The sequence below is a fragment of the Mustela lutreola genome, chromosome 15 (genome assembly GCF_030435805.1).
Source record: "Mustela lutreola isolate mMusLut2 chromosome 15, mMusLut2.pri, whole genome shotgun sequence".
NCBI lineage: Eukaryota > Metazoa > Chordata > Mammalia > Carnivora > Mustelidae > Mustela > Mustela lutreola.
In genome coordinates this window covers 32834170-32861303 of record NC_081304.1, presented here as the reverse complement: position 1 = coordinate 32861303, position 27134 = coordinate 32834170, and the positions used below count along the sequence as shown (strand labels likewise).

Below are 27134 nucleotides of genomic sequence, written 5' to 3'. Positions count from 1 at the left end.
AACTTATTATGACATGCTTATGAAAGAGGAAGCAGGCAGGGGTTTGTGGTAATTTCTGATGAAGTTACTGTAAATGGCTAACGTGGTATAATCCTTCTGTAATTAAGGGTTCTTCTAAAATGAATGGACTTTTAAAAATCCACTTCAATATTTTATTACTAGTTTTCACTTTACAGAAACTAAAAAGTGCTTTATGGTGGAAAAAAATCTATATTATTATCATCTAATCTTTAAGTCCCTTTATATATTTACTTAGAGTAAATACATGCTAGAATTGAGAGTGATATTGATCATGTTCTATTTCAGTCAGCAGATGCCCATTACCCACTCTGGAGCATTCCTCAAAAAATCCAACTGCTTTTTAAAATAAAAATGAAGCAGGCAACTAAATATGAAAACTTCACAAAGGTGGTTTCTATGCCCAGAGAGTTCTGAACACTTTATTCTTTGTTGAGTGTGGATCTAATGGAATTGAGCCACAATGACATTTGTGACTAGAAGGGAAGATGGAAATGATTCCATTAACCTAGAGTGCTGTAACATATGGTAATCATAGGTGGTAGAATAGCTGTGTTGGATAAGAGTAGAAGTAAGCCATGTGGCACAGACATTATCAATTACCACACATGGCAACCATGCTGACACAATGTATCTTCTCCAGAAAGGAAATGATTTGGGCATATGAAGCCATTTGTTGCCTTATGAAAGAGTGATCTATAAATGACATATCTGGCACCAGTAGAAAACACGTGGTTTCTAGTAATCCTGCAAGTTGAGGACTATTAAGATTTGATGAACCTCCATAAACCTAAATAACAATACAATAGTTATTTGAACAAAAGCAGCAAATCAAAATATTTATGCAAAATAAATTTGGGTCCTTCATGTATAAAATTATTTTTTAAATTATCATGTAAGATTTTGGAATTTTTTATCTCTGGAAATATATGCCAATAATTTCATGAGCCTTGGGGCACCTGGCTGGCTCAGTTGTTAAGCGTCTGCCTTCAGCTTCGGTCATGATCCCAGGGTTCTGGGATCAAGCCCTGCATCAGGCTCCCTGCCCAGCAGGAAGCCTGCTTCTCCCTCTCCCACTCCCCCTGCTTGTGTTCCCTCTCTCACTGTCTCTCTGTCAAAAATAAATAAATAAATAAATAAATATTAAAAGGTAATAATAATTTCAAGAGTCTTTAAGGTATAAAGCCTGTGGGCATAGGAAAAGGTCAAGATTAAATCTAAGCTGTACTGGGAGATGGAATTACAATAATTTGTTCCCAGTTTTGAAAAAAATACTGAATTTGAAAAACATATTAAAAACTGTGTTCTAAGAAAATCTGATATATAGACATTCTTTCAGATGAGTGCAGGGTAGATTGAAGAGTTTGAAGACTGAAAGATCAGTTGGGCAATGGGAAAGCATGAGAACATAGAGAGAACGAGGTCACTGGGAATGAAAATGAACACAAAAAGCTAAAAGACACTATACAGGAAAATCTGAAATTCTAAGCACCTAAAGATACAAGTTGGAAAGAGCTGGCAACCCACCTAGGGAGGCTCTTAGAGGCTATTCTGGATATCTATTGCATATAACAAACTACCTCAAAACTAATGGCTAAAACAGAAACTATTTCAAAGTATTTCCCAGCTCTGTTTGTTGACTGGGCTCAGTTAGGTGGTTTTCATTTGTAGGTCTCATGAAGTTGCAGGCGATAGCAGTTGGTTGGGTATAAAGTCATCTGAAGGTGCAAATGGATTACATGTCTAAGAGGAGAACTCACTTGGATTATACCTTTTTCATCTATATTGAAAAACATTGGGTGAAAAATTACTAACATGTACATTGTTCTCAAGATGCTAATTTGACTGTGTTGCCAAACTGAGAGCTGAAGCTGGCTATTAACTGGGGGGTCAGCTAGGCCTATCAATTTTAATGCCTACATATAACATTTCCAACGTGATGGCCTTATAGTAGTTAGACTTCTTACATGGTGGCTCAGGATTCCAAGAATGAGTATTCCAGTACATATGACAAAAGAGGCATAGCCTTTTATAAATGGTGCCATAAGTCAGTAACACCCCTTCTGTGGTACACTATTCGTCAAAGCAGTAATAGGCCCATTCAGATTTAAGAGAAGGGGACAAAACACATCCCACTTCCAGATGAGAAGAGTATCAAAGAATATTCAGAGACTACCACTACCATAGTGATAATCAGCTGCATGAATTTATGACAAAGTATAGCAACTTGAACTTTGAGGTTCAGAAGTATGAGTGTTCCAATCTTAATTACACAGATGGATGTTAACTGAAAAATCTCAAAAGAGACTGATGTATAAAAATCACAATAACATACAGATTTACAATGAGAACTATTAACCTCCATCCAGACCAGACATCTACATTGAGGCTGAAACTAAAGTAACTAGGATCCAATTTATTAACCAGTTGATCACTTATGTGCATGGAATCAGATTAAGAGCTCACTATGATTCAGATATTTAATAGCATCAGACTGAGATAGTCTGATGCAATCATTTCTAAAGTAAGGATCAGGTGTCAAGACCGATCTAAGAAGGACCCTCAACCTTTGGACAGAGCTTGAGTAGTTACATAGAAGCTTGCTCCATTTTGACCTTCTGTTTTCTACCATACATAGTGTTTATCAAGGCTTCTTTTGATTGACACATTTTAAGAATATGGCCCCATGCCGTATTTTCTCAGGTTAAAGTTTCCAACCGCACTTTTGAGGTTTTGGGCCAAATAAATCTTTGTTGGAGGGCTGTAATGCATATTTTAGGATGTTTAGCAGCATACTTTTACTTCTACCCACCAAATGCCAATGGCACCTGTCCCTACAGTTTTGATGACCAGAGTATATCTACACTGCCAAATGTCTCTTGGGAGATAAAAATCATCCCAAGTTGAGAACCACTTCATTAATATAATTAAGAGCATGGGCTCTGGAGTTAGACTTCTTTTGAATTTCTGATAGGCTGTTTCCTACTTTGAGCAAGTTGTAATTTACAATGTATATTCCTTGTTTTTGGTCACCCAGCAATTATAACATTTTCCTAGCAGCATCCACTCTCTTTGAGGGAGTTACCTCTCCTCCGTTTTATGTAGTTTGGATAGAATTTCTGGCCTCCTCTTACACAAGCCAAAGATAATTCTAGTGAGTTCTCCCAGATTCTATCACATTCTGGAGTCAGACACTGATCTAAGTTAGGTCAAAAGATACTCTCTCCCCAGACTTTAAATGTTGAGCAAGAAATAAGGATAGAAGAAGGGTGATAGTTCATTCATTGGACTCCTACCATTCTCATGGTCCTTGCTGTCTGACACTCTGAAATTAACCAGATTATGCATTTCCAAGCTGATTTCTTCTACCTTCCTACCATTTCCGTGCTTTTTTAAAAAAATGTTTTTACAATAAGTTCTTTTTGGTTTAAATTGCCAGTAAGTTTCCATTATTTAAAACTGAAGAATACTAATAGATGAAACTTACCTGAGGATAAAAATACTTACCCCTAAAAGTTATTAAATGGGTTACTTTAAAATAATACATGTAAAGGACTTAGCATAGTCCCCGGCATGCAGCAATCATACAATAAATGTGAGCTACAATTAGTAAGACTCTTCAAGATTTCATAGTATAATTCTGAGAGCAAATTTATTTCTCTAAATTCCAAGTTCTTGGAGCAAAACTCGCTGACACTAAGTATATCTCTTATAGAAGTAATAATTTGGCAACTGACTAGATATGAAGTCGTTATGAGAGTAGACCTTTGAGAAAGTTCTAAAATTAAGAGAAGTGGAGAACAAACTGGTGGTTACCCAAGGGGAGGTAGGTAACAATGAGTAAACTAGGTTAATTCTCCCAAGGTCGGAAGGAAAAGTGGACATTTTAGGTATTCTTTCATAATAAACAGAAGCCAATTTGGGCTGATTTAAACAAAGAAAAAATTTATGGGAGAGCTAATAAAGTAGGAGAAATATAGTCACTTCAACTATCTTATCCAGCCATCGCTGCTAAGATAAGCATTTTTTTAAAGATTTTATTTATTTATTTGACAGAGATCACAAGTAGGCAGAGAGGCAGGTAGAGAGAGAGGAGGAAGCAGGCTCCCCGCTGAGCAGAGAGCCCGATGCGGGGCTCGATCCCAGGACCCTGGGATCATGACCCGAGCCGAAGGCAGAGGCTTTAACCCACTGAGCCACCCAGGCGCCCCTAAGATATATGCATTTCAATCATTTTTTTCCTAGTTTTGGGTCTTCCACTCAAGTTTCAAGGAGTAGAGAGGCAGGAGCATGATTGACTTGGCTTGAGTTCCCTGCCTACCCTTCACTAATGAGGGGGCAACGACACCAGAATTTACAGTCCCACTAAGACTGCATAAATTGAAGAATGGGAAACACAACTGTACAAAAGGAAAATGGGGAGCTATTAAGTAGGAGACATGTGCTCACTTCAGCAGCACGTATATTAAGAAGGGAACATGTATGTTGATTATCAAAAAACACCATATGAGTGTATATTAAAGGGGTCTCCAATTCAGGCAGAGGATGAGATGCCAAGGGAAGAGAGTTTCAAAATGTTAAATGTTGCTTAAAAGATGAGGACTGTAAGGGGAAAAGGCCTACAACTCCATCAATTTTATTGAACTTTGGAGAATATAACTTCGGTAAAGTAGTGAACGTGAATATAAAAGCCAGGTTAGAAAAGGAAAGGAATGGGATGCCTGGGTGGCTCAGTTGGTTGGATGACTGCCTTCGACTCAGGTCATGATCCTGGAATCCCAGGATTGAGTCCGCATCAGGGTCCCAGCTCCATGGGGAGTCTGCTGCTCCCTTTGACCTTCTCCTTGCTCATGCTCTCTCTCTCTCTCAAATAAATAAATAAAATCTTTTAAAAAAATTTTTAAAAATAAAACCCTTTAAAAAAAAAGGAAAGGAATGCTGAGAGGTCCGGTTTTTAGTAAATTCATAAAGTGCTTCTTCCTCTATAGTGTTCTTTATCTAAATTAAGCAACTCAAGGCAGCCTTGAAAGCATAACCAAGTTTATAAATGTTGCACTTCCATTTTCATTAAATATCTGAAAGCCAGTTGTGTGCCAGGGATACCGTCCTAGTGATTAAGATCCCAGCTTTCATGGGGCTTATAGTCCAGTGGGAGAGTTCAATAATACGTTAATAAATAATGCCTTCAGATAGTGATAAATGCAATGAATAAAATTAGATTATTACGACAGTAGCAAAAGAAAAGAGGTCAACATTGTGTAGGATGCTCAGGAAAGGCCTCTTCAGGGCGATAAAGTCTGAACTAAACATGAAAGACAAGGAGTGAACCACATGGAAACCCAGAAAAGCTGGTATAAAGATTCTAAATCAAGAATGAACTTGTGGGGACGCCTGGGTGGCTCAGTTGGTTAAGCAGCTGCCTTCAGCTCAGGTCATCATCCCAGCGTCATGGGATCGAGTCCCACATCGGGCTCCTTGTTCAGCAGGGAGCCTGCTTCTCCCTCTGACTCTGCCTTCCACTCTGTCTGCCTGTGCTTACTCTCACTCGCTCTCTCTCTGACAAATAAATAAAATAAAATCTTTAAAAAAAAAAAATAAAAAGAATGAACTTGTGTATGCTCGAGGAACAAAGTTCCATGTAACTGAAACACAGGAACCAAAGTGGAATGGATAGTATCATATGAGCATGGAAAGGAAAAAAAAAGTCAGATCATTTAGAGCATCAGTGAAGAGTTTGGCTTTTATTCCAAGTACAACAGTAAGCCACTGGAGAGTTTTAAGTAGGGAAGTAACATAAGCTGGTATATATTATCTTTCTAAAAGATCCCTTTGGCTGCTACCATAGAAATAGATTATAGGGGAGATAAGTAAAAGTAGGGAGAAAGTTGGGAGGTTACTGCAGTTATCCATGTGAGGAAAATGACTATATTTAAGACATATTTTGGGGCGCCTGGGTGGCTCAGTGGGTTAAGCCGCTGCCTTCAGCTCAGGTCATGATCTCAGAGTCCTGGGATCGAGTCCCGCATCGGGCTCTCTGCTCAGCAGGGAGCCTGCTTTCCTCTCTCTCTCTGCCTGCCTCTCCATCTACTTGTGATTTCTCTCTGTCAAATAAATAAATAAAATCTTTAAAAAAAAAAAAAAAAAAAAAAAAAAAAAAAAGAATAACTATTAAAAAAAAAAAAAAAAAAAAAGACATATTTTGTGTATAAATGACAGGACTTGCTAATATGGGATGTGGGATTGAGGATATGAAAGAAATCAAATATCTTCAATATTTGGTTTGAATGAAACTGGGGGTGTTTGAGGGGCTAAGTCTGAAATATTACACATGTAAGTAAGATTACATATTACACATGTAAGTGAAGTCAGGTTGATGGCTGATTATACCAATGTCGAGCTGAGAAGAAAAAACATGACTGAATTACTTACTTACTTACCAATATCCTCCTTTTCATCAATTTGAAATAATTCCTTATCTACCATTTTCGAATCTAACATCTTACCCATGAAAAAAAACTTTTAAAAATAAGTGAATCGGGGTCCCTGGGTAGTGGGAGAGGGAGAAGGCTCCCCGCTGAGCAGAGAGCCCAAAGTGGGGCTCAATCCCAGGACCCTGAGATCATGACCTGAGCTGAAGACAGATACCTAATGACTGAGTCATCAAGGCGCCCCACATTTCTCTTTTAAGATTTTTATTTATTTGACAGAGAGACAGAGAAAGCGCACAAGGAGGCAGAGTGGCAGACAGAGGGAGAGGGAGAAGCAGGCTCTCTGCTGAGCAGGGAGCCCAATGCAGGGCTCGATCCCAGGACTCTGGGATCATGACCTGAGCCAAAGGCAGCCATTTAACTCACTGAGCCACCCAGATGCCCCAAGCATCTGACTCCTGCTTTGGGCTTGGGTCATGATCTCAATGTCATGAGATCAAGCCCCACATCAGACTTTGTGCTCAACAAAGAGTCTGTTTCTCTCTTTCTCCCTCCCTCCCCATTCTCTCTCTCTCAAATAAATAAATAAATCTTTTAATAAATGAACAAATGAATGAATGAAGGGGCACATGGCTGGCTCTGTAGTAGTTCATGTGATTCTCTATTTCAGATTCGTGAGCCTCACACTGGGTATAGAGTGTTTGTACATACATACATATATACATAAATAAATATAAAGAAACCTTACAATTCACAAAGAAAAATTCATTAACCAAACTGCTAGTATATTCTAATAATTGTCCTCCACAGAATTTGCCTTTAGAGTTTGGTTGACATTAGAATAAATTTGCATTTTTCATAAAACTGCCTTCTAAGATATCACTTAATTCCCCATAACCAGAGAACCTCTGTCAAATTCAAGACCCAAGGCCACAGCTAACATAAATAAATTCCAAATGGAAAGATTTAAACATAAAACTTTTTGTAAAAATGGGAGCATTTAATAATCATGGAGTGGGAAGTTCTAAATAGAAGACAACACTCAGAAACAAAATAATGGTGAAAGATTGGCTATATAAAAATCATACTTTTATAAGGCAAAAAGTTAGAAAAACTGGGGAAAATACAGGGAATACAGGCCTAATGCCTTCCTTAAGATGTTAAGAACTCTTATAAATTAATAAGACCAACCACTCAACAGAAAAATGGACAAAAAAATATGAACAGCCACTTCATAGAAAAAGAAATAGGGTAAATGGGCGTACCTGGCTGGCTTGGTTGATAGAGCACACAACTTTTGATCTCAGGATCTTGAATTCAAACCCCATAACATGTTATGTACAGAGCTTACTTAAAAAAAGCAAAAAAAAAAAAGTAACTTGAAAGTGAAACAAAAGATGTCCAACCTCACTTACCAGAACAACAAAATTACAAAACAACACAAAAAGATAAGAAAATGTAGTATCACAGTATGAGATGTCATTTCTATAAATCAAACTGACAAAAAAAGAGAAAATATTGTGTTGTCAGGGTGTGGAAAACAATTACTCTCAAACATCATTGGTAGGGATATAAATTAAGTCTCTGTGAAGGATAATCTGGGTAACATTTATCAAAATTTTAAATGCACTCTCACCAATTCCTTATCTCTTCATAAAAAATCTGATCAACCTAAATATCCATCAATAAAAGAATGATTAAACAATAGTATATTTGTACAAGGGAATATCACACATCAATTTTTTCATTGAGAAAATTCTATGTGTACTGATAAATCAATAAGGTATAAATTTGAGTGATAAAGAAAAAATGTATTTTAGATACATGGAATAGCTGTGGAAGGTCACACAAAAAACTAGTAATCATGGTTTCCTCCTAAAAATGAACTGAGTGACTAAGGGACAGGGGAGGAAAGAAGAATTACTTTTCACTGAATTTAAAATCTTGTGCAAATATTACTTTTTAAAAATTAACTGAAAAACAAATAAAAAAGAAAGACGAGAAGAACATTTTTTCTCTCGAAGAAAAAACTCATTAGATTATAAGTTACATAACCAATTATGCCTTTTTCTTCGCTTTTGCTTATATGACTTCTTAATACAGATTCTCTTTGCTGCTTTGCTTGTCTTTAATCTACATTGATTTTTAAATTTTGAAATAGGTAAGACTTATTTCCATGAGTTCTTAGATATTTCTGAGAACCCAACTTTTTATATTCTCATAAAATTGGCTACACATAAAATCATTATCAGAGTAATGGTATATTTATTTATTTATTTATTTTTAAAGATTTTATTTATTTATTTGACAGAGAGAAATCACAAGTAGACGGAGAGGCAGGCAGAGAAAGAGAGAGGGAAGCAGGCTCCCCGCTGAGCAGAGAGCCCGATGCGGGACTCGATCCCAGGACCCCAAGATCATGACCCAAGCCGAAGGCAGCAGCTCACCCCACTGAGCCACCCAGGCGCCCCCAGAGTAATGGTATATTTAAAATCTCACATCTTACTACACATAAGGAGAGCCAAATGCATAGTGAGAATCAAATGGATAGCTGAAGCACAGAAAGGCCAATGTCAATGATGAACTAAATCTGAAAACAGACAAAGGATTATAATGTGGTTGAAATACACGAAATCTTGTCAACATGTTTTATGCCAAAATCAGTTCTGAGGGAGCAAAATGTTCTGTAAATTTTTAACAGTAACAGTAAATTTAGGCACTGACGTTAACTAAAAATACATATTATGAACAGCCAGCCTCTCTTCTGCAACTCAATGTTTTTTTTTAAAGCAATAGAACATTTCAACATTATGTCTCAAAACTGAAATGTAATGTATTGGAATAAAATCTCTAGTATTATTGATTTTGAAAATGAAAAATGTGTAAATGTCACTCTTTTCCCTATTTTTTAGTATTGCTCACTTAAACTGAATATTTAATAATGCCTTTACAGGAATGCCTGGGTGGCTCGATCAATTAAGCATCTAACCTTCAACTCAGGTCATGATTCCAGGGTCCTGGGATTGAGTCCTGCATCGGGCTCCCTGCTTAGCAGAGAGCCTGCTTCTCCCTCTGCCTGCCGCTCCCCCTGTTTGTGCTCTGTTTCTCTTTCTCTCTGACAAATAAATAAATTAAATCTTTAAAAAAAAAAAACCTTTACAAAAGCAGAAACCACAAAATTTCGAACAATGAATTTTTTTTTTCCCAACAATGAATTTAGCAATCATTTAGTCCCATACTGTTTTATAAATAAGAGAAAGACATGATAAAATAAAGGGGCCAAAATTGACATGGCTTATTAATGTCTTAGCTGAAATTACAATGCAGGTCTTCTGACTCTATAGTCTTAGTTTTTTCTGCCACATTATAATCTGATAACTAGATGTAAACATTTTAGTAGGTACATTATCAACAAAAAAATACAGTAATTAGAAAATAAAAATAGCTAATCTAAGAAATGCAAGTAAATTTATTAGGGTTAAAATTTAAGCTAGTAGGAACAGTTAGAAAATATTCCAATGACAAATCTACTGTCCTAAATTTCATAAACAATAAAAGTTTCAGGAAACAAAAAGTTTTACTCGCATAAATTTGTAAGCCAGACATTATTAGAAACAACCCAAATGAGGGGCACCTGGATGGCTCAGTCAGTTGAGCATCCAACTCTTGATTGCGGCTCAGGTCATGATCTCTGGGTCATAGGATCAAAACCTGCATGCTCCAAACTCAGTGGAGTCTCCTTCTCTTCCTCTCCCTCTGGCTCTCCCTTCATGTGCGCACATGCTTTCTCTCTCTCTCTCAAATAAATCAATCTTAAAAAAAAAAAAAAAGTTCATCAAGAGATGAATGAATAAACAAAATGTAGTATATACTTGTAATGGAATATTGTTCAGCCATAAAAATGAAGTTCTTATACAGGCTATACCATGGATGAACCTTGAAAAACATAAGTGAATTAAACCAGGCACAAAAGGAAAAATGTTGCATGATTCCACTTACACAAAACACATACAATAGGTGCTTTTGTAGAAACAGATTAGAGATTACCAGGAGTTTGATGGGCAGGAGACAGTGCACAGAATGGAAAATTATTGCTTCAAGGATGCAGAGTTTCTGTTTGGGTGATGAAAAAAGTTTTCGAAATAGTGGTGATAGGAATGGCTCAGTTGGTTAAGCATCTGCCTTCAGATCAGGTATGATCCCAGGGTCCCGAGATTGAACCCCACACATCAGGCTCCCTGCTCAGTGGGCAGCCTGCTTCTCTTTTCCCTCTCCCTCCAACTGCCACTCCCAATTTGTGCTGTCAAGTAAATAAAATCTTTTTTAAAAAGGTGGTGATAACTATACAACACTGAATTATATATTTAAGAATGGTTAAAATAGCAAATTTTGTATCTATTTTATTACAATTTTTAAAAGTAAAAAAATACTTTAGGGCACATGGCTTGCTCAGTTGGTAGAGCACATGATTCAATCTTAGGGTCATGAATTCAAGCCTTACATTGGGCATAGAGTTTACTTAAAAAAATAATAGTAATAAAGAATCAAGCAAAAATTTCAACACCATTATTAAATTATATATATTTCACAGTAATAACATCAACCTATGCATGACAAGTGGTATTCTTATCAGACCATTGGAAAAACAGAATTTATTCTAAGTCTTATTTGAAATATTCATTCAACAAGTAGTTGTTAAATGTGTGCATCTTATACTTTTGATGAATGGATGGATAGAAGGAATGAAAACAGACATGCCAGCCTATCCCATCTATCTTACAGAGTTGCTAGAAGGATGAAATTAAATAATATAAAAGTGTTTGAAAATCACAAGGCAGCGGCGCCTGGATGGCTCAGTGGGTTAAAGCCTCTCTGCTTTCGGCTCAGGTCATGATCCCAGAGTCCTGGGATCGAGTCCCGCATCCAGCTCTCTGCTCAGCAGGGAGCCTGCTTCCTTTTCTCTCTGCCCACTTATGATTTCTGTCTCTGTCAAATAAATAAATAAATAAATAAAATCTTAAAAAAAAAATCACAAGGCACTATATGAATATTTTAAGTTACATATCCCCCCAAATTCAAATTAAAAATATAATACCCTGGGAAAAAAATTATAATACTCTGGGAAAAAAAGTCTTCAAAAAAGGATAAATTGCGGGGCACCTGTGTGGCTCAGCCAGTTAAGCATGTGCCTTCTTAGTGGAGAGCCTGCTTCTCCCTCTCCCTCTGCCACTCCCCTACTTGTGTTCTCTCGCTCTAATAAACAAATAAAATCTTAAAAAAAAAAAAAAAAAAGATAAATGGTGTGTAAAACCAGTAAGGAATCAGTTTATAAAAAACTACTCGCCTGTTTGAAAAATTATAATTTATGCATTAAAGATACTGGTGGGACTATCTCTAAGGTTCCCTCTAGCAATCACTGGACTGAAATGTTAAGCTTCTATCCTGAAAATAAAACAAAACAAAAATCCTGAATTAGGTTGTCCAAACTTTTCTTTTTTTTTTTTTTAATATTTTATTCATTTATTCGACAGAGAGAGAAATCACAAATAGGCAGAGAGGCAGGCAGAGAGAGGGGAAGCAGGCTCCCCACTGAGCAGAGAGCCTGATGCGGGGCTTGATCCCAGGACTCTGAGATCATGACCTGAGGTGAAGGCAGAGGCTTAACTCACTGAGCCACGCAGGTGCCCCGAGCTTTTAATTCTATACCTTATTATAGTTTATACCTTTATTAACTTTTTTGAAATCAAACTTATTTTCCAAGTGCATTAACATGGAAAATGCTTCTCAGAGCAGAGCAATTCTGAATTGCTACTATTTGTTTATTCTTCCCAGAATGAGTAACATTTAAAGTAGAATATTAATGGCCTGTGTTGTACTAACTATGGCCAGAGCATGGCAAAACATGGACATATATTGTCCAATATATATTTGGACATATATGTCCAATATATAATATATATACTATATATAGTATATATACTATAAATATATTGGACATATATGTCCAATATATTTGGACATATATGTCCAAAACATGGACATATATGGCAAAACATAACAAATATTGTGGAAATAAATGTTTTTTGTGTGTATGCAAATGTAACTGTGTGTATAAAAGAATTACCAGAAAGGGTGATCAGAGCAGTGGCATGAAAAGCATTGAAAGCCAATATACATCTTTTGGATTTACCACATTGCCTAACCACAAAATGAAAGATGCATGCAATCACTGGTTAGCCAGGAGGTGAGTTTTTTTTTTTTTTTTTTTAAAGATTTTCTTTATTTAGGGGCACCTGGGTGGCTCAGTGGGTTAAAGCCTCTGCTTTCGGCTCAGGTCATGATCCCAGGGTCCTGGGATCGAGCCCCACATCGGGCTCTCTGCTCAGCGGGGAGCCTGCTTCCTCCTCTCTCTCTGCCTGCCTCTCTGCCTACTTGTGATCTCTATCTGTCAAATAAATAAATAAAAATCTTTATTAAAAAAAAAAAAGATTTTCTTTATTTATTTGACAGAGAGATCACAAGTAGGCAGAGAGGCAGGCAGAGAGAGAGAGAGGAGGAAGTAGGCTCCTTGCCAAGCAGAGAGCCCGATGCGGGGCTCGATCCCAGGACCCTGGGATCATGACCTGAGCCAAAGACAGAGGCCTAACCCACTGAGCCACTCAGGCGCCCCCCCCCTTTTTTAAAGATTTTATTTATTTATTTGACAGAGAGAGATCACAAGTAGGCAGAGAGGCAGGCAGAGAGAGAGGAGGCTCCCTGCCGAGCAGAGAGCCCGATGCGGGACTCGATCCCAGATCCGAGATCACGACCTGAGCCGAAGGCAGCAGCCCAACCCACTGAGCCACCCAGGCGCCCCGGAGGTGAGGTTTTAATTGATTTACTTGTAGCATGAGGTCACATCATGAGTTGAAACAGAAGAGACTGGCAGGAAGATTTATACTTACAATTTATACTACGTATATTTTATAATTAAGAAAGAACAGGGGCAACTGGGTGGCCTCTGCCTTTGGCTCTGGTCATGATCCCAGGGTTCTGGGATTAAGTCATCAAGCCCCCACATTGGGCTCTCTGCTCAGCAGGGAGCCTGCTTTCCCCCTCTCTCTCTGCCGGCTTTTCTGCCTATTTGTGACCTCTGTCAAATAAATAAAATCTTAAAAAGAAAAAAAAAACAGTCCTTGAAAAATAAAACTTTCAAAAAGCTAAGGAACTATCATTTCTCTTTGTATCCTTTTTTTCCCTTTCACTTTCATAAATGGGAATGACCACCTATGAATACAGTTAAAAATGTCAACAAGTCTGTCCCAGTGCTTTGCAAACTTTAATGTGTATATTTGTCACAAAAAGACCATTATGTCTTGAATTATGTTACCACATGAATTGAGGGGCTGAATAATGGGTTCCCCCAAACATTTACAACCTAATCCTGGAATTCGTGAATGCTAATTTACATGCCAAAAGGGACTCTGCAGATGTGAGTAACAGCCTTGAGATAGGGATATTCTGAATGAGCCCTAAGTGTAATCACAAGTGTCCTTATAAAAGGAAGGCAGGAAACAGATTTGGAAAAAGGCAATTGAATCAGACTGGAAACAGAGAGAGACTGGAAGATGCTACACTCTGACTTTGAAGATGGGCTATGAGCCAAAGAATGCAGGCAGCTTCTAGAAGCTAGAAATGGCAAGAAAATGGATTTTCCCTACACCCTACAGAAGGAATGCAGGCTTGCTGACGCCTTGATTTTAGCCCTGTGAAACTGATTTCAGACTCCAGAACCGTAAGATAATAAATGTGTGTTCTTTTAAGCTACTAAATCTGTGGTAATTTTTTTACCAAAACAATGGAAAATTAATATAATTTCCATTTCCATTTCTTTTAAAAAGGAACTTCTATGCTTATTAAAAGCACTGTTTATAACACTAAAAAATATAGTAATAACAAACTCCAAAAAGAAATTTAAAATTATGCACAACCATTAAAAATGATCATAAAAAATTATGAAGAGCACAAGAGGATATATATTTGGCTCTTTAAAAAGCAAGTAACAATTTTTTTTTTTTTAAAGATTTTTTCTTTTTTTTTTTTTTTTATTTGACAGAGAGAGATCACAAATAGGCAGAGAGGCAGGCAGAGAGAGAGAGAGAGAGAGGAGGAAGCAGGCTCCCTGCTGAGCAGAGAGCCCGATGCAGGACTCGATCCCAGGACCCTGAGATCATGACCTGAGCCGAAGGCAGCGGCTTAACCCACTGAGCCACCCAGGCGCCCCAACAATTTTTTAAAAGATTTTTATTTCTTTATCTGAGAGAGAGAGCATGAGAAGGGAGAGAAGCAGAGGGAGCAGAAGATTCCCCACTGAGCAGAGAGCCTGACATGGGGCTTGATCCCAGGACCCTGAGATCATGACCCAAGCTGAATGCAGACACCTAACTGGCTGAGCTACCCAGGTGCCCCCAAATTTCCTGAATTTCTACAGACTGCATTCTCTTCCCAAAATTCATGTTAAAGCTCTAAAACTTCAGTGTGACTGTATTTGGAGATAGGGCTTTTAGAAGATAACTAATGTTAAATGAAGTCATAAAGGTGAAGTCCTAATCTGATAGGACTGGTGGCTTTTTAAGAAGATGAAGAAAGATCTCTCTCCATGCACATTCACCAAGGAAAGGCCTTGTGAGCACAGAATAAGTAGACGGCCATCTACAAGCTTCATTGGAACCACACCATGCTGGCACAATGATCTGGGACTTCCAGTCTCTAACACTGTTCGAAAATGTTGTTGCTTAAATTTATGATATTTTGTTATTGCAGCCCAAGCAGACTAAGATTTAAGTGTATAACCAGGAAAATAATGATCTTCTTAGCAATAGTAACAACTTTGAAAGGCTATTTTAAAGATTTTATGTATTTGAGAGAGGGTAGGAGGAAAAGGGAAAGGCGAGAGGGAGAGGTAGACTCCCCACTGAGTGGAGTGCTGAAATACAGGCCGATTGATCCTGAGACCCAGGGATCATGATCTGAGCCGAAGGCAGATGCTTAACCAACTAAACCACCAGATGCCCTGAAAGGCTATTTTATATAGTTTACCTAAAAAGAATTGCAAACAAAAAGAAATACACTTGGCTTTATCTATATTCTGGGTCCTATAGTTCTTTAAAGTAGTGTTATGATGCTTTATGAGATTTCTATAGTTCTGAAGCCTAGAAACACTGGTATTTATCACTTATAACCCCCTCACTCTCTTGATTTTATGATCTGAGCAGAGAGAATATAAAATGATGGGTAATTTTTAAAATAATGCCTGCATTGATAATAAAAATATATGCCTTAAAGACCTCAAAAATAATTACAACCAGTCATTCTTCACTAAAGTAGTAATTTGAAATTAGTTTTATATAATTGGATGACCAAATACCTGATTTGCCTGGGATGGCCCTGATTTATGTCCACTCTCCTGCTGTAACTGTTAGCAGTGTCTAACTTCATTCTCAAAAAAGTCCTGGAAGGGACGCCTGGGTGGCTCAGTTGGTTAAGCAGCTGCCTTCGGCTCAGGTCATGATCCCGGCCTCCTGGGATCGAGTCCCCTTGCTCCGCAGGGAGCCTGCTTCTCCCTCTGACTCTGCCTGCCACTCTCTCTGCCTGTGCTTGCGTGCTCTTTCTCTGACAAATAAATAAAATCTTTAAAAAAAAAAAAAAAGTCCTGGAAAACTATGGTTATTCTATATATAATCAATTACAGAATCATTATATTTTTAAAATTTTATTCATTTAATGGTCAGTCTGGGACTGGAAATACCAAGTATCACTAAATCTGGAGAACATGGTTGTCATAGTATATGATATTGAATTATTTAAATAATTTTCTTCCACTGAAAACCACAGTAAATTTTGTGAATGAATGGAGAAATACTAAGAAGAATCAGGTGCCAAAATATTTTTAGATAATTTTAAAACTACTCAAGAATCCAAATTCTTAATTTATTCCAAGTTTTAAGAATATTCAAAGGAAAATGTCAATACATCTAGAATTCTAGAATGGATCACACCATGTTTCCAAAATGTAGAAATAAATAATTATCAACTTGAGTATTCTGGAAGATGAACATTCTAGACAATTTCTAGATAAGGTAACAGCTCCAAGTCCTTCCCTTAACATAAAGTAACATAAAAAATAAATAAATGGCTTAGGATTTGGGGATTAGGGTCACTAAATTAGGATGGGGGTCACTACTAAAATTTGTATCCTACCATTAAAACTAAATACAATAATATGCTGACTCATGGTGCTGGCTTTTCTTTATAATACTAAAAACAAGCCTTTTTCTTTTTTTGTAGTTTTATGAACACAAATACGACATGCACATAAACTGTCTATTCTTTTTCTTCGCTGCGCAGCCTGGCATTGGGACTGGTGACTCTGATGGCCAGCAGGATTGCTCTTTCCAGTGGCTTTGTGGTTCTTGGAGGATATACTGTGAGCAATCTCCACACAGTAAGATTTGCTACACATCAGCAGCACTTCAAGCTCCTTGACACTGTGGACCAGGAACTTGAGAAACCACTGGGCAGCATGTGCTTTGTTTTCTTGTTGCTCCTGTAACCAGTTTTGGGCATCAAGATCTAGCCCTCGCTTCTGTGCACCCTATTGTCAATGACTCTGGGTTTTCGCCATTGTGCTTAATTTTGATATATCAGTCTGCCTGGTGCTGGATGAACTTCTTGATTCTCTTTTTAACGGTATTGGGGTTCACCAAAGGTCTGAGGGCGGCCATGATGTCAACTAAGAGATGGCTCACAACCAGGTCATTTTTAAGAATTATCAAAACTACATTTAGGGACAGTTGGGTGGCTCAGTTGTTAAGTGTCTGCCTTTGGCTCAGGTCAAGATCCCAGGGTCCTGGGATCTAGCCCAGAACTTCCTGCTCCAAGGGAAGCCAGCTTCTCCCTCTCCCACTACCCCTTGCTTGTGTACCCTCTCTCACTCTCTCTCTCTCAAATATATAAAATCTTTAAAAAAAAAAAAATCTACATTTAAAGAGAAAAACCCAATAGGAATGTGAAAAAAAACAAAGAAAAACAAACCTTTTCTTCCTAGGATTTTCTCGGCAACTAGCAAAGAAAAAGGCAAAAACAATCTGAATGGTAAATTCAGATTGGCTACATGAGATCAGCTTTCCACACTTGCAAAAATACAATACCTGCATTATCTCTGCTGTTACTAAAAGTGAAAACAGGGCAAAATATAATTGTAGAACTGCTTTAGAAAAATTCAGAGAATCATACTCATTTAATGTTTTTCACATTCACTTCATATGCTCTTGATTCATATATGCCACAGTATGTGTTTATATTTTAAAATAAAGAGTCTACTACTTGTATATATTACATCTCACAGCATCAACACATATGTATACTTTAAGACTAGTCTTTGGATTCCTGTTCTTCTGATTCTCGTGACCGTTTCCGGAAATTCAGTGAACCTTCTGTTTGCAAAGAAGATACAACAGCATCTCTAAATCCCTGAGGCTAGAAGATGAAAAAATATACAAGTATGGTTTAAGAACATCTAAAATAACAATTGGTTTTCGAAATATTTTTAAGTTATTGATAAAAGAGCTTTATTCTTGAGACAGAAGTTATGAAGCACTGCGAATGCAGAGGTTAAACCTCTTGAATTGGTGTCCAAGCCAAAGCTGTACTAGAGTATTTCAGATCTAGAGTATTTTATATCTGTACTTATTTATTTATATATTGTTTATACATACACACACGGAAGTAACAGTGCATTATAAAAATACACTCCAAAAGAAAATCTTAATGAACTTTATAGTGACTCTATTGAAGAGTAAAAGGAAGTAACATGTACTAATTACTTAGGTGCTTTACAAATTTATTTTCATAATTAAATACTCAAAATTTAGTTTTCCAATTAGGATACTTTAAATGCACCTAAGCAGTACAAAGACTGAATTGATAATTCAGTTTCAGAATTTCTTTTTATTTCTGTTTTTGTCTTAAAAATGAGATGCCAAGAATATATCTGGCTCAATACTACTGATAAATATGCATATTTCAGCCAAAAAAGTGTGTTCTATGATTTTAAATTATAGGAAAATTAACATTTTAAAGCAGGATATATTTGGTGGCTATGACAGAGCTATAATATCTACAGACTAAAATGGGTAATGTTAGTATTTTTTCTTGGAAAATCTTTAACAACTTTCACTTTAAAAATTTTTAATATCCTGACATTACATATGGCATGGAACACACTAGTCTACAAATAAGTATTTCCTCTGTTCTTAAGAATAAATTTCAGTACAATTGTCACCGGAATATTCTGTATATATACTATTTTGAGGATAATGTTCTAAGCATCGAAAGCTGTCCTCAAATATGCTTGCTGCCTACAGAAGTTAACAGAAGCAATTTGTAAATGCTCTCTTCAGATAATTACTGCCCACCAACACCAAAACCCCACTCTAATCAAATAATACTGACTGTGATTTGAAACAGTACTGTAGATTCCTTCTGGCTTGGTGATTTGTACAATGTTGCCAACCTGCTTAGAGAAAAAGAATAAATATACACAAACACATGATCTTAGTTAGTTCAAATGACTGATATAATAATTTACATTTAAAATTTTTCACTACAATTCTATTGTTTCCTTCCCTAAGGACACAGAAAGCAAAGAAATATCAAAAAGATTCCTTTAATCAATAACTATATGTATGCATATAATAATTATTACATATAATAACAAGAGTTGTTTATATAAGTGGAATTTTAAAGCAACCTAAATGTCCAATGAGTAATTCAAATAAATTTCTACATGACAAAATACTATTGATGCTGCAGAAGATATGGAAAAAAAATTTAACAATATAAGAAAATGTTAATAATATATTAAGTAAAAGTTACGCTGTGTGAGCCCACATTTATGAGTATGTAAATCAACATATATAGAAAAATTACTAGAAGACTACAATCAAAAAGTTGTTACTACAAGATAAAGATTATTTTTGTTTGTTTGTTTTTCCAACTTTATACAGTAATTGTGTTACTTGTCACGACAGAAGTATTAGACAATTTCTTGGGATATAAATGAGGAGTACATAGTCATATATCATACTAATACAAATAAGCAAGGAAGACAGATTCGTTCAAAATGATTATATCCAGAGAATCATCTTCATGACAGAACAAGGTCTGTTTAGGTAGAATCTTATTGTGTTCTCTACAAAGTAATATAAAATTGAAAGCTGAAAGTAGTTAGATATAAAATTCTAAGCTCTTATTAAACTTGCTCAAATATTGTAAAAGCAACAAATATAAGCAAAAAATTTTATTAAATTATTTTTTAAAAATTTTTTAAATTAAGTAATCTCTATGTCCAACATGGGGCTCGAACTCATGTCCCCAAGATCAAGAGGCTTATACTCTACAGACTCAGCCAGCAAGATGGCCTATGCAAAAAAAACCTTTTTTTTTTTTTTTAAGATTTTATTTATTTATTTGTCAGAGAGAGAGAGAGTGAGCACAGGCAGAGAGTGGCAGAGGGAGAAGCAGGCTCCCTGCGAGCAAGGAGCCTGATGCGGGACTCGATCCCAGGACGCTGGGATCATGACCTGAGCTGAAGGCAGCCACTTAACCAACTGAGTCACCCAGGCGTCCTGCAAAAAACTTTTTTAAAAAAGATTTTTATTTGTATATCTTATTTGAGAGAGAGAGAGAGAGGGAGAGAGAGCAGGGGGAGAAGCAACCTCTGAACTGAGCACAGAGCCAGACAGAGCACAGAGCCCCACAGGGATTGTGGAGCTCAATCCCACAACCCTGAGATCAGGACCTGAGCTGAAACCACGAGTTGGGTGCTTAACTGACTGAACCACTCAGGTGCCACCTAAGCAAAAGCTTTTTAAGTGCTTTTCAAAATTACTCTAAAACTGATATAACTTATTCACAATAGCCAAAAGACAGAAGCAACCTAAATGTCTGACAGATGGATAAACAAAATGTAGTTTTTACATATAATGGGATCTTATTTAGTCTTGGAAAAGAAAGTTCTTGTCACGATGTACAGTGAACATTGAAAACTATGCTAAGTGAAAAAATGCCAGGCACAACAGGATAAATATTGCATCACTCCACTTACATGAGGTGCTTAGAGTACTCAAATTCATAGAAGGTAGAATGGTGGTTGCCATAGACCGGGGGAGGGAAGAATAGCAGTTAGTGTTTAATGGAAGCAGTTTCAGTTGGGGAAGATGAAAAAGTTCAGGAGATGGATGGTGGTGACGACTGCACAATAATGTGAATGTACTTCATGTCACTAAACTGTACACTTAAACAACAAAACATTTTATCATATGTATAATTTACTACAGTTTAATTTTTAAAAAGTGTTTTAAAGTAGGCTCTATACCCAACCTGGCGCTTGAACTCACAGCCCCAAGATCAAGAGTTGCATGATCTACTGACTAAGCCAGCCAGGCACCCCACAATTTATCAATTTTAAAAAACTGACATACGTGAGGAGCACTGGGTGTTATATGCAACTGATGGATTGTTGAACACTACATCTGAAACTAATGATGTACTATATCATGGCTAATTGAATTTAAATGAAAAAAACAAAAACAAACAAACAAAAAAAACATACCATGTCCCTCTCCCTACCACAAAAAACAATTATGTAACTGCACAAAATGCAGATTCTAACTTAGAGAAAAATCATAAACTCTCAGAGCTAAAAGAATCACCTTCTTACATACAATGTAATGCTGATTTATTTTTACTGGCTGCTTGGAGTTTGTTTTCTACTTGGTTCAAGGCACATGGTTACAGGGTGTCAGGAAGGCTTGAGTGTGGCTTGGACAGTAAACAGTAGGGTTCTCTCAAATTCCCTTTTGGTGTTTTGCTGTTCTGATATAAAAGAACCCACTGCTTCTGCTTGCTGTAGACTGCCTAGTTTATGGGAGGGAAGGAGAAGAACTCTGATGAGCCTAGCACCTTCTCAATGAGCCTGGTGGCTGGTATGGCTACTCAGGATTGGGGCCCAGTGTTGGCTTTTCCAGGCTGGCCACGAGGCTGCTTCCTCAAGGCTTCCAGAGCTGAGTCACAGGTGATTATGCTACTGGAGGCCTGAGGAGATTCTGAACCTTCTGGAGACTCCAACACTATAGCCATGAATGGGAGAGTGGACTTCCCAAAAAAGAACCTTGCCCACCAATAACCTGAATCAGCCTTGGCAAGACCAGGGTGGCGAGGGATGGCTGCACTTGCACAGGAGATGTTACCAGAAGTGGAACCCAGGACACACTGGTAACAGGTGGCCACAAGCGAGCTGCTGGAGGAGATGGCTGCCATGCAGTCGCTTGTGGGCTGGTGGAAACCTTGGCAGTAACCCCTCATGGGCCTCAACACATTATCATGGGTGCAGGGATCAGGATACTAGGCCACAGAGCCCATTTGCAGAGGGATCCTGGAAGACTGCTCCACAACAGAGGCAGGAGCAGTTTCTGATTTGTTTTCAAAGACAATTCAGAAGGACGCATTGGTTCATTATATGTTACTCTTCAAAGTTTGAAACTGCCCCTCTGCTCAGACACAATTCAAAAGAGAAGCAATCAGCGGTGCCTGGTGGTGCCATTTGTTAAGTATCTGACTCTTGATTTTGGCTTAGGTCATGATCTCAGGGTCCTGGGTTCAAGCCCCACTGAGCGCTGAGCCTGGTTGAGACTCTCTTCCACTCCTTCTCCCTCTGCCCTTCCCTCCTAGTGCACATTCACTTTCTCTCTCTCAAATGAATAAATCAATCTTCAAAATAAAAAAAGAGAACAGGTGCCCGGGTGGCTCAGTGGGTTAAAGCCTCTGCCTTTGGCTCAGGTCATGATCCCAGGGTCCTGGGATAGAGCCCCACATCGAGCTCTCTGCTCAGCGGGGAGCCTGCTTCCCCACGCCCCCCCGGTCTGTCTCTCTGCCTAGTTGTAATATCTGTCAAATAAATAAATAAACTCTTAAAAAAAAAAAAAAGCAGAGAAGCAATCAGAGATCACAGTCCATTAGTTTACTGTTTTAGGTTTATACTTTTGGACAAAAACAACAGAATCCAAAATGTCATATATTCTATAATTGCAACTGTAGGCAAAAATGAAGTAACTGCTGTGTAATATGTAATATAAGAATACTTGTGTTAGGGATGGAGATTATAAATTTTTATAATGCTTTAGTGTTAATTCTATCTTTAATACAAAATATAACAGATAAAATGGGGCGCTTGGCTGGCTCAGTTGGTAGAACATGTGACTCTTGATCTCCAAGTTGTAAGTTGGAGGAGCTCCACTTCAAGCTGAAATTACTTAAAAAATATTTTTTTAAATAAATAAAAGTTAAAAAAATAAATATATATAACAGAAAAATAGAGGAATAGCTCATTTTAGCCTACCTTATTACAAAACATCACTCTGATTCAATAAAACAAAAATTAGCTAACCTGAAAAATTAGTATCTAAACCACCTTATAATATCACTATATATCCAAAAAGATACCCAATACATCTGAATTTTCTGAGAAAATTATTAAAAAATAAATAAGTTTTTGGGGCATCTGGCTGGCTCAGTTGTTAGGTGTCTGCCTTTAGCTTGGCTCATGATCCCAGGATCCTGGGATCGAGTCCCACACCGGGCTCCTAACTCAGCAGGGAGCCTGCTTCTCCCTCTCCCTCTGCCTGCTGCTCCCCTACTTGTGCTTATTCTCTCTCTGTCAAATAAATAAAATCTTGAAGAAAAAAAAAAAGTAAACAAGCTTTCAAGCTTTTACGTGTTTATTAAAAATCCTAAAGTCAAGTGGTCATTAAAAATTCAGGTTGAAAAATTTCCTCAAATTCCTAAGTAAAAATAAAATAATTTTATGTCATATCTGCATCTCAAGAAATCTTTTTAAACAAAAAACTAAACCAAAGAATCACTTGGCTCATGGCCCCAGCTGAGATGAAGCTTAACATATGGCTGAACTACACAGTTTGGGTCAGGAAGAAATAAGACAGAAGCACAATTTGTGCTCTAAAGCTGAGCACACATATGAAACACTGTGTGGGGGTGTTGATATATTACTCCACTCTATCACCAGATCTTCTTGGAAAAGAATGATATAATTCTGAACAATCTCAGCCTCGTATTATCATGAATATGCTAACTGGAGGAAAACCCGCACAATATACAGGACAGAGACAAAAGTACTTATTTGAATAACTGCTGGAATGTCATTTCATTGTTAGTCAAAGGGTAAAAGTCAGGTGTTTTGGTGAAAGATGGGGACTGGAGTATAATATAGGACACTAAGGTTCAATTCTCAATATAAATTTGGCTAATCAAGATTTTTAGTTTTCTGCTCAAACTGGAAGTTTCATTTTTATAACTATTTTTCCCCAGTGTGAATTTCTATTTTTGTCCTTTCAAGATAAACTAAATTCCGGAACACATACAAGATTTCATGCAACTCTAATGACTTAAAGATAACTGGTTTCTTTTTTTTTTTAAGATAACTGGTTTCAAACAATGAAGAATAAAACTATTTAATTCTATTAAATGAGGTCAACTTATTTTGATTATAATAAAGTATGCACATTACTTATCATATATCCCCAGCTTGGGGGGGGGGAACAGTTTAGAGAAAAGGATTTTACCTAAAAAGGTAGATAAGAGCTATACTTCCAGATTTGCTGGCAATCAACATAATACTGTAATTACATTGTAGAAAAAGCAATTACAGTAAAAGAAACAGACTATTATAGAGTCAGCTATAAAATGTGGATATTACTACTTATTTCATAGTTATTTGGAAAATAAAATTAAATACACACACACACACACACACACTGCTTAACACAATAAAGGACAGTTAATAAAATTTCAATAAATGGTAGCTATTAATTACCCTTAATCTTTCTGGGCAGACTTGGTCTTCTCATGTAGGTATAGATCCTTCAAAGAGTTATTAAAGGGATTATATGAAATATTATATATAAACTGCCCAGTGAAATACCTATCACAAGCAAGCAGTCCTAAAATGATAGTTTGGGATATAGAAAAAACTTATGGGAACAGAGATCCCCTACATCCATCTAATTCAGGGAATTTGGGTGTTGATTACGTGTCTGCCTTTACCTCAGGTCATGATCATGGGGTCCTGGGACGGAGCCCCACATCAGGCTCCATGTTCACAGGGAGCTTGCCTCTCCCTCTCCTCCCCACTTGTACTCCATCTTCTCTCAAAAAAATAAATAGAATCTTAAAAAAAAAAAAAAACAACTATCTAATTCAATATTCAACACCATTCTCCAATTTCTTGGAAAGGATGAGTAAGAAGCTGAAAGTCATAAAATGGTTAATGCTTAAAAAATGAGCCTAATTTTCTGATCACATGGGTACCTTAACCAAAGCTAACTTCTAGAATTTGACAAAGGCAAACGTTTTCTGATGAATGCATTAAAAGATGAAACATCTTGGTTTGCTCATATTTTTGTATTTTAGATGTATCTCTATTAGTGAATATTTAATAGTAGAGTAAGAGTGGACTGCTACTATATACTCATTCAAGGAGAATCCCTAAAAACATTTATACAGTGGGATGCACTTTACAGAAAACCTAAATCTGGGAAAGTATAAGCAGTATGTTCAAAAGATTCTCATCTGGAGAACTATTGCCAAAGGGTTTGTTGCTGAGGAAAGAATTCCTTTTGTGATCCAGAATAAAATGACTTATTTACAGAACTGGGGAATGGAAGTTAATTGTAAAGCACTATGTGTTACGGGAAAAAAAAAAAAAAAGGTACCTGAGCTCCTTGGAATTTTTTTTTTTTAAGATTTTATTTATTTATTTGCCAAAGAGAGTGCGCACAGGCAGGCAGATAAGTAGACAGAGGGAGAGCCTGATGCAGGGGTTAATCCCAGGATCCCAGGTCCATGACCCAAGCTGAAGGCAGACACTCAACCAACTGAGTGACCTAGGTGCCCCACAGAAATGTTATTTTTAAAAGAGACATAAACCACAAGAATTGGTTTCAAAAGATGTATATAAGTGTAATAAATTCTGCATGAGCTCAGAGTAAGGAAAACCTAATTTGGTCAGGCATGATTTTTTGTTTCAGTTTGGAGAAGAACAAAAATAAATGTAGGCAAAAACTAAGACAATTTCACTGACCAGACCTGATACATATTTAAGTAACCCTTTTTTCCATCTTTGCCCACATGCTTTCTCAATTTCCTCCTTTCATTACAGTATTTCCAAACCAACTGCTTTCAGTTATACAAATTAATCTCAAAGCAGAGGGGCTGGCATAAATCTGACATTTCTAGAAGTGTAGAATAAAAGACTCCACAGCTTTCATTTGCCTGTTTTAAAGAAAATGAAAGCTGGTTTGTTCACTTGCTCAGCAGCTTTAAAAACAAATACAAAGGTTTCATGCTGTCATAGTTTTATTTTAAAGAACAATACTTGTGAAAGGCAGGTAAGTAACTGGGTAACAAAAGTAGGATAGCAAAATACAAAAGAAAACAAAAATAGACACAATTTCGTACAAGAAATATACTAAGCAACTATGAAAAGCCATCCTATTTTCCACATAAATTAGTCCTAAAGCTAACCTCACAAGTTTTCCTTTGTCCTAATTTTATTCTTCTTTCAATCCCTTCTAGGAACACAGAGTACCCACCTCCTTCTGCAAGGCTAATAAATGGTACTTGATTTCAAAGAGCTTTAGAAGGTAGCATTCCTTGGCCACCTACTCATTTCAGGTGTACCCCATCATTTAAATATTCCAAAGAATTTCCTATGTTAGCTAAATGTGCAGTTTAACAACATGTTTCTATGTTTTCTCTAGGTGACAGAGGACAAGGCAACAAAAGCTTTCATTCATGAGACACTATAGATTTCACCCACTGCAGTAGATCAAAGAAAATATAAATGTTTAGTGTAATTAACCCAATATTCAGAATAATTAACTTGTTTCTATACTGACCTTTGCTTTTGGTCCCAATGAAAGATTAGCCGTATTGTAGCAGCATGTCCCCAACTTTCCCCTAGTGGGAACAAAAACAGAACAACTGTATATTGCCTTACTGACAAGGTTATTAAGTCTCTCAGAATGCCTCTGACCAAAAGAGTTTTACTTTACCTAATTTAACATGAGAATATACTTACACTTTCAAAACCCTTGTACACATGGGTAACATCCTGAGATTAACAGATTTTTACCTAGCCGTGGAAATACTGAAGATCATTATCCTTTACTTGCTTTCAGAAAACTTTATAGTTTGAGTCAACATTTTGTCAATCTTCTGTATCATCAGACCTATTGCTGGCTACCAGAAGAAAAGCATAAACTTCGACAGAATATTCTTTTTTTTTTTTTTTAAGATTTTTATTTATTTATTTGACAGATGGAGATCACAAGTGGGCAGAAAGGCAGGCAGAGAGAGAGAGGAAGGGAAGCAGGCTCCCTGCTGAGCACAGAGCCCGACGCGGGACTCGATCCCAGGACCCTGGGATCATGACCTGAGCTGAAGGCAGAGGCTTTAACCCACTGAGCCACCCAGGCGCCCTCGACAGAATATTCTTGAAGAATTTAGTAAAAGAAAAATCTTGAAGCACTGTGTCCTAACAAAACCATGACTGAAGTTAGAAAGAACCATAAG

At 37.1% G+C, this 27134-nt stretch overlaps 2 protein-coding genes across 12 annotated transcripts in view; both read right to left on the bottom strand.

Annotated features, from left to right (window-relative positions):
- The window catches only part of RAD51C (RAD51 paralog C), a 61214-nt gene that overhangs the window by 2886 nt on the left and 31194 nt on the right, over positions 1–27134 (bottom strand). For 2 of the 11 annotated variants that reach the window (XR_009347843.1, XR_009347845.1), the window contains 3 exons: positions 18939–18999; positions 17852–17963; positions 6214–7796 (listed from right to left, as the gene is read on the bottom strand). Coding sequence is in view for 6 of the 11 variants with exons in the window: in XM_059147716.1 (XP_059003699.1) it covers positions 17859–17963; positions 18939–18999; positions 26459–26519 (227 nt within the window). In the remaining 5 variants the exon portion in view is untranslated. Of the gene's footprint in view, positions 1–6213; positions 7797–16181; positions 17964–18938; positions 19000–26458; positions 26520–27134 lie in introns of those variants that run through there. The other 9 variants (XM_059147713.1, XM_059147718.1, XR_009347844.1 and 6 more) reach the window with 6 other exon arrangements.
- Positions 19851–26444, bottom strand: LOC131815775 (pancreatic progenitor cell differentiation and proliferation factor-like). Its single transcript, XM_059147720.1, has one exon. It carries the CDS (start codon positions 21849–21851, stop codon positions 21483–21485), a length of 369 nt encoding a protein of 122 aa, XP_059003703.1. The 5' UTR covers positions 21852–26444; the 3' UTR covers positions 19851–21482.

Excerpts from the sequence above, each read along its gene's own strand:
- LOC131815775 (XM_059147720.1), bottom strand. The coding sequence starts at position 21,851 with ATGAGGGGTTACTGCCAAGGTTTCCACCAGCCCACAAGCGACTGCATG.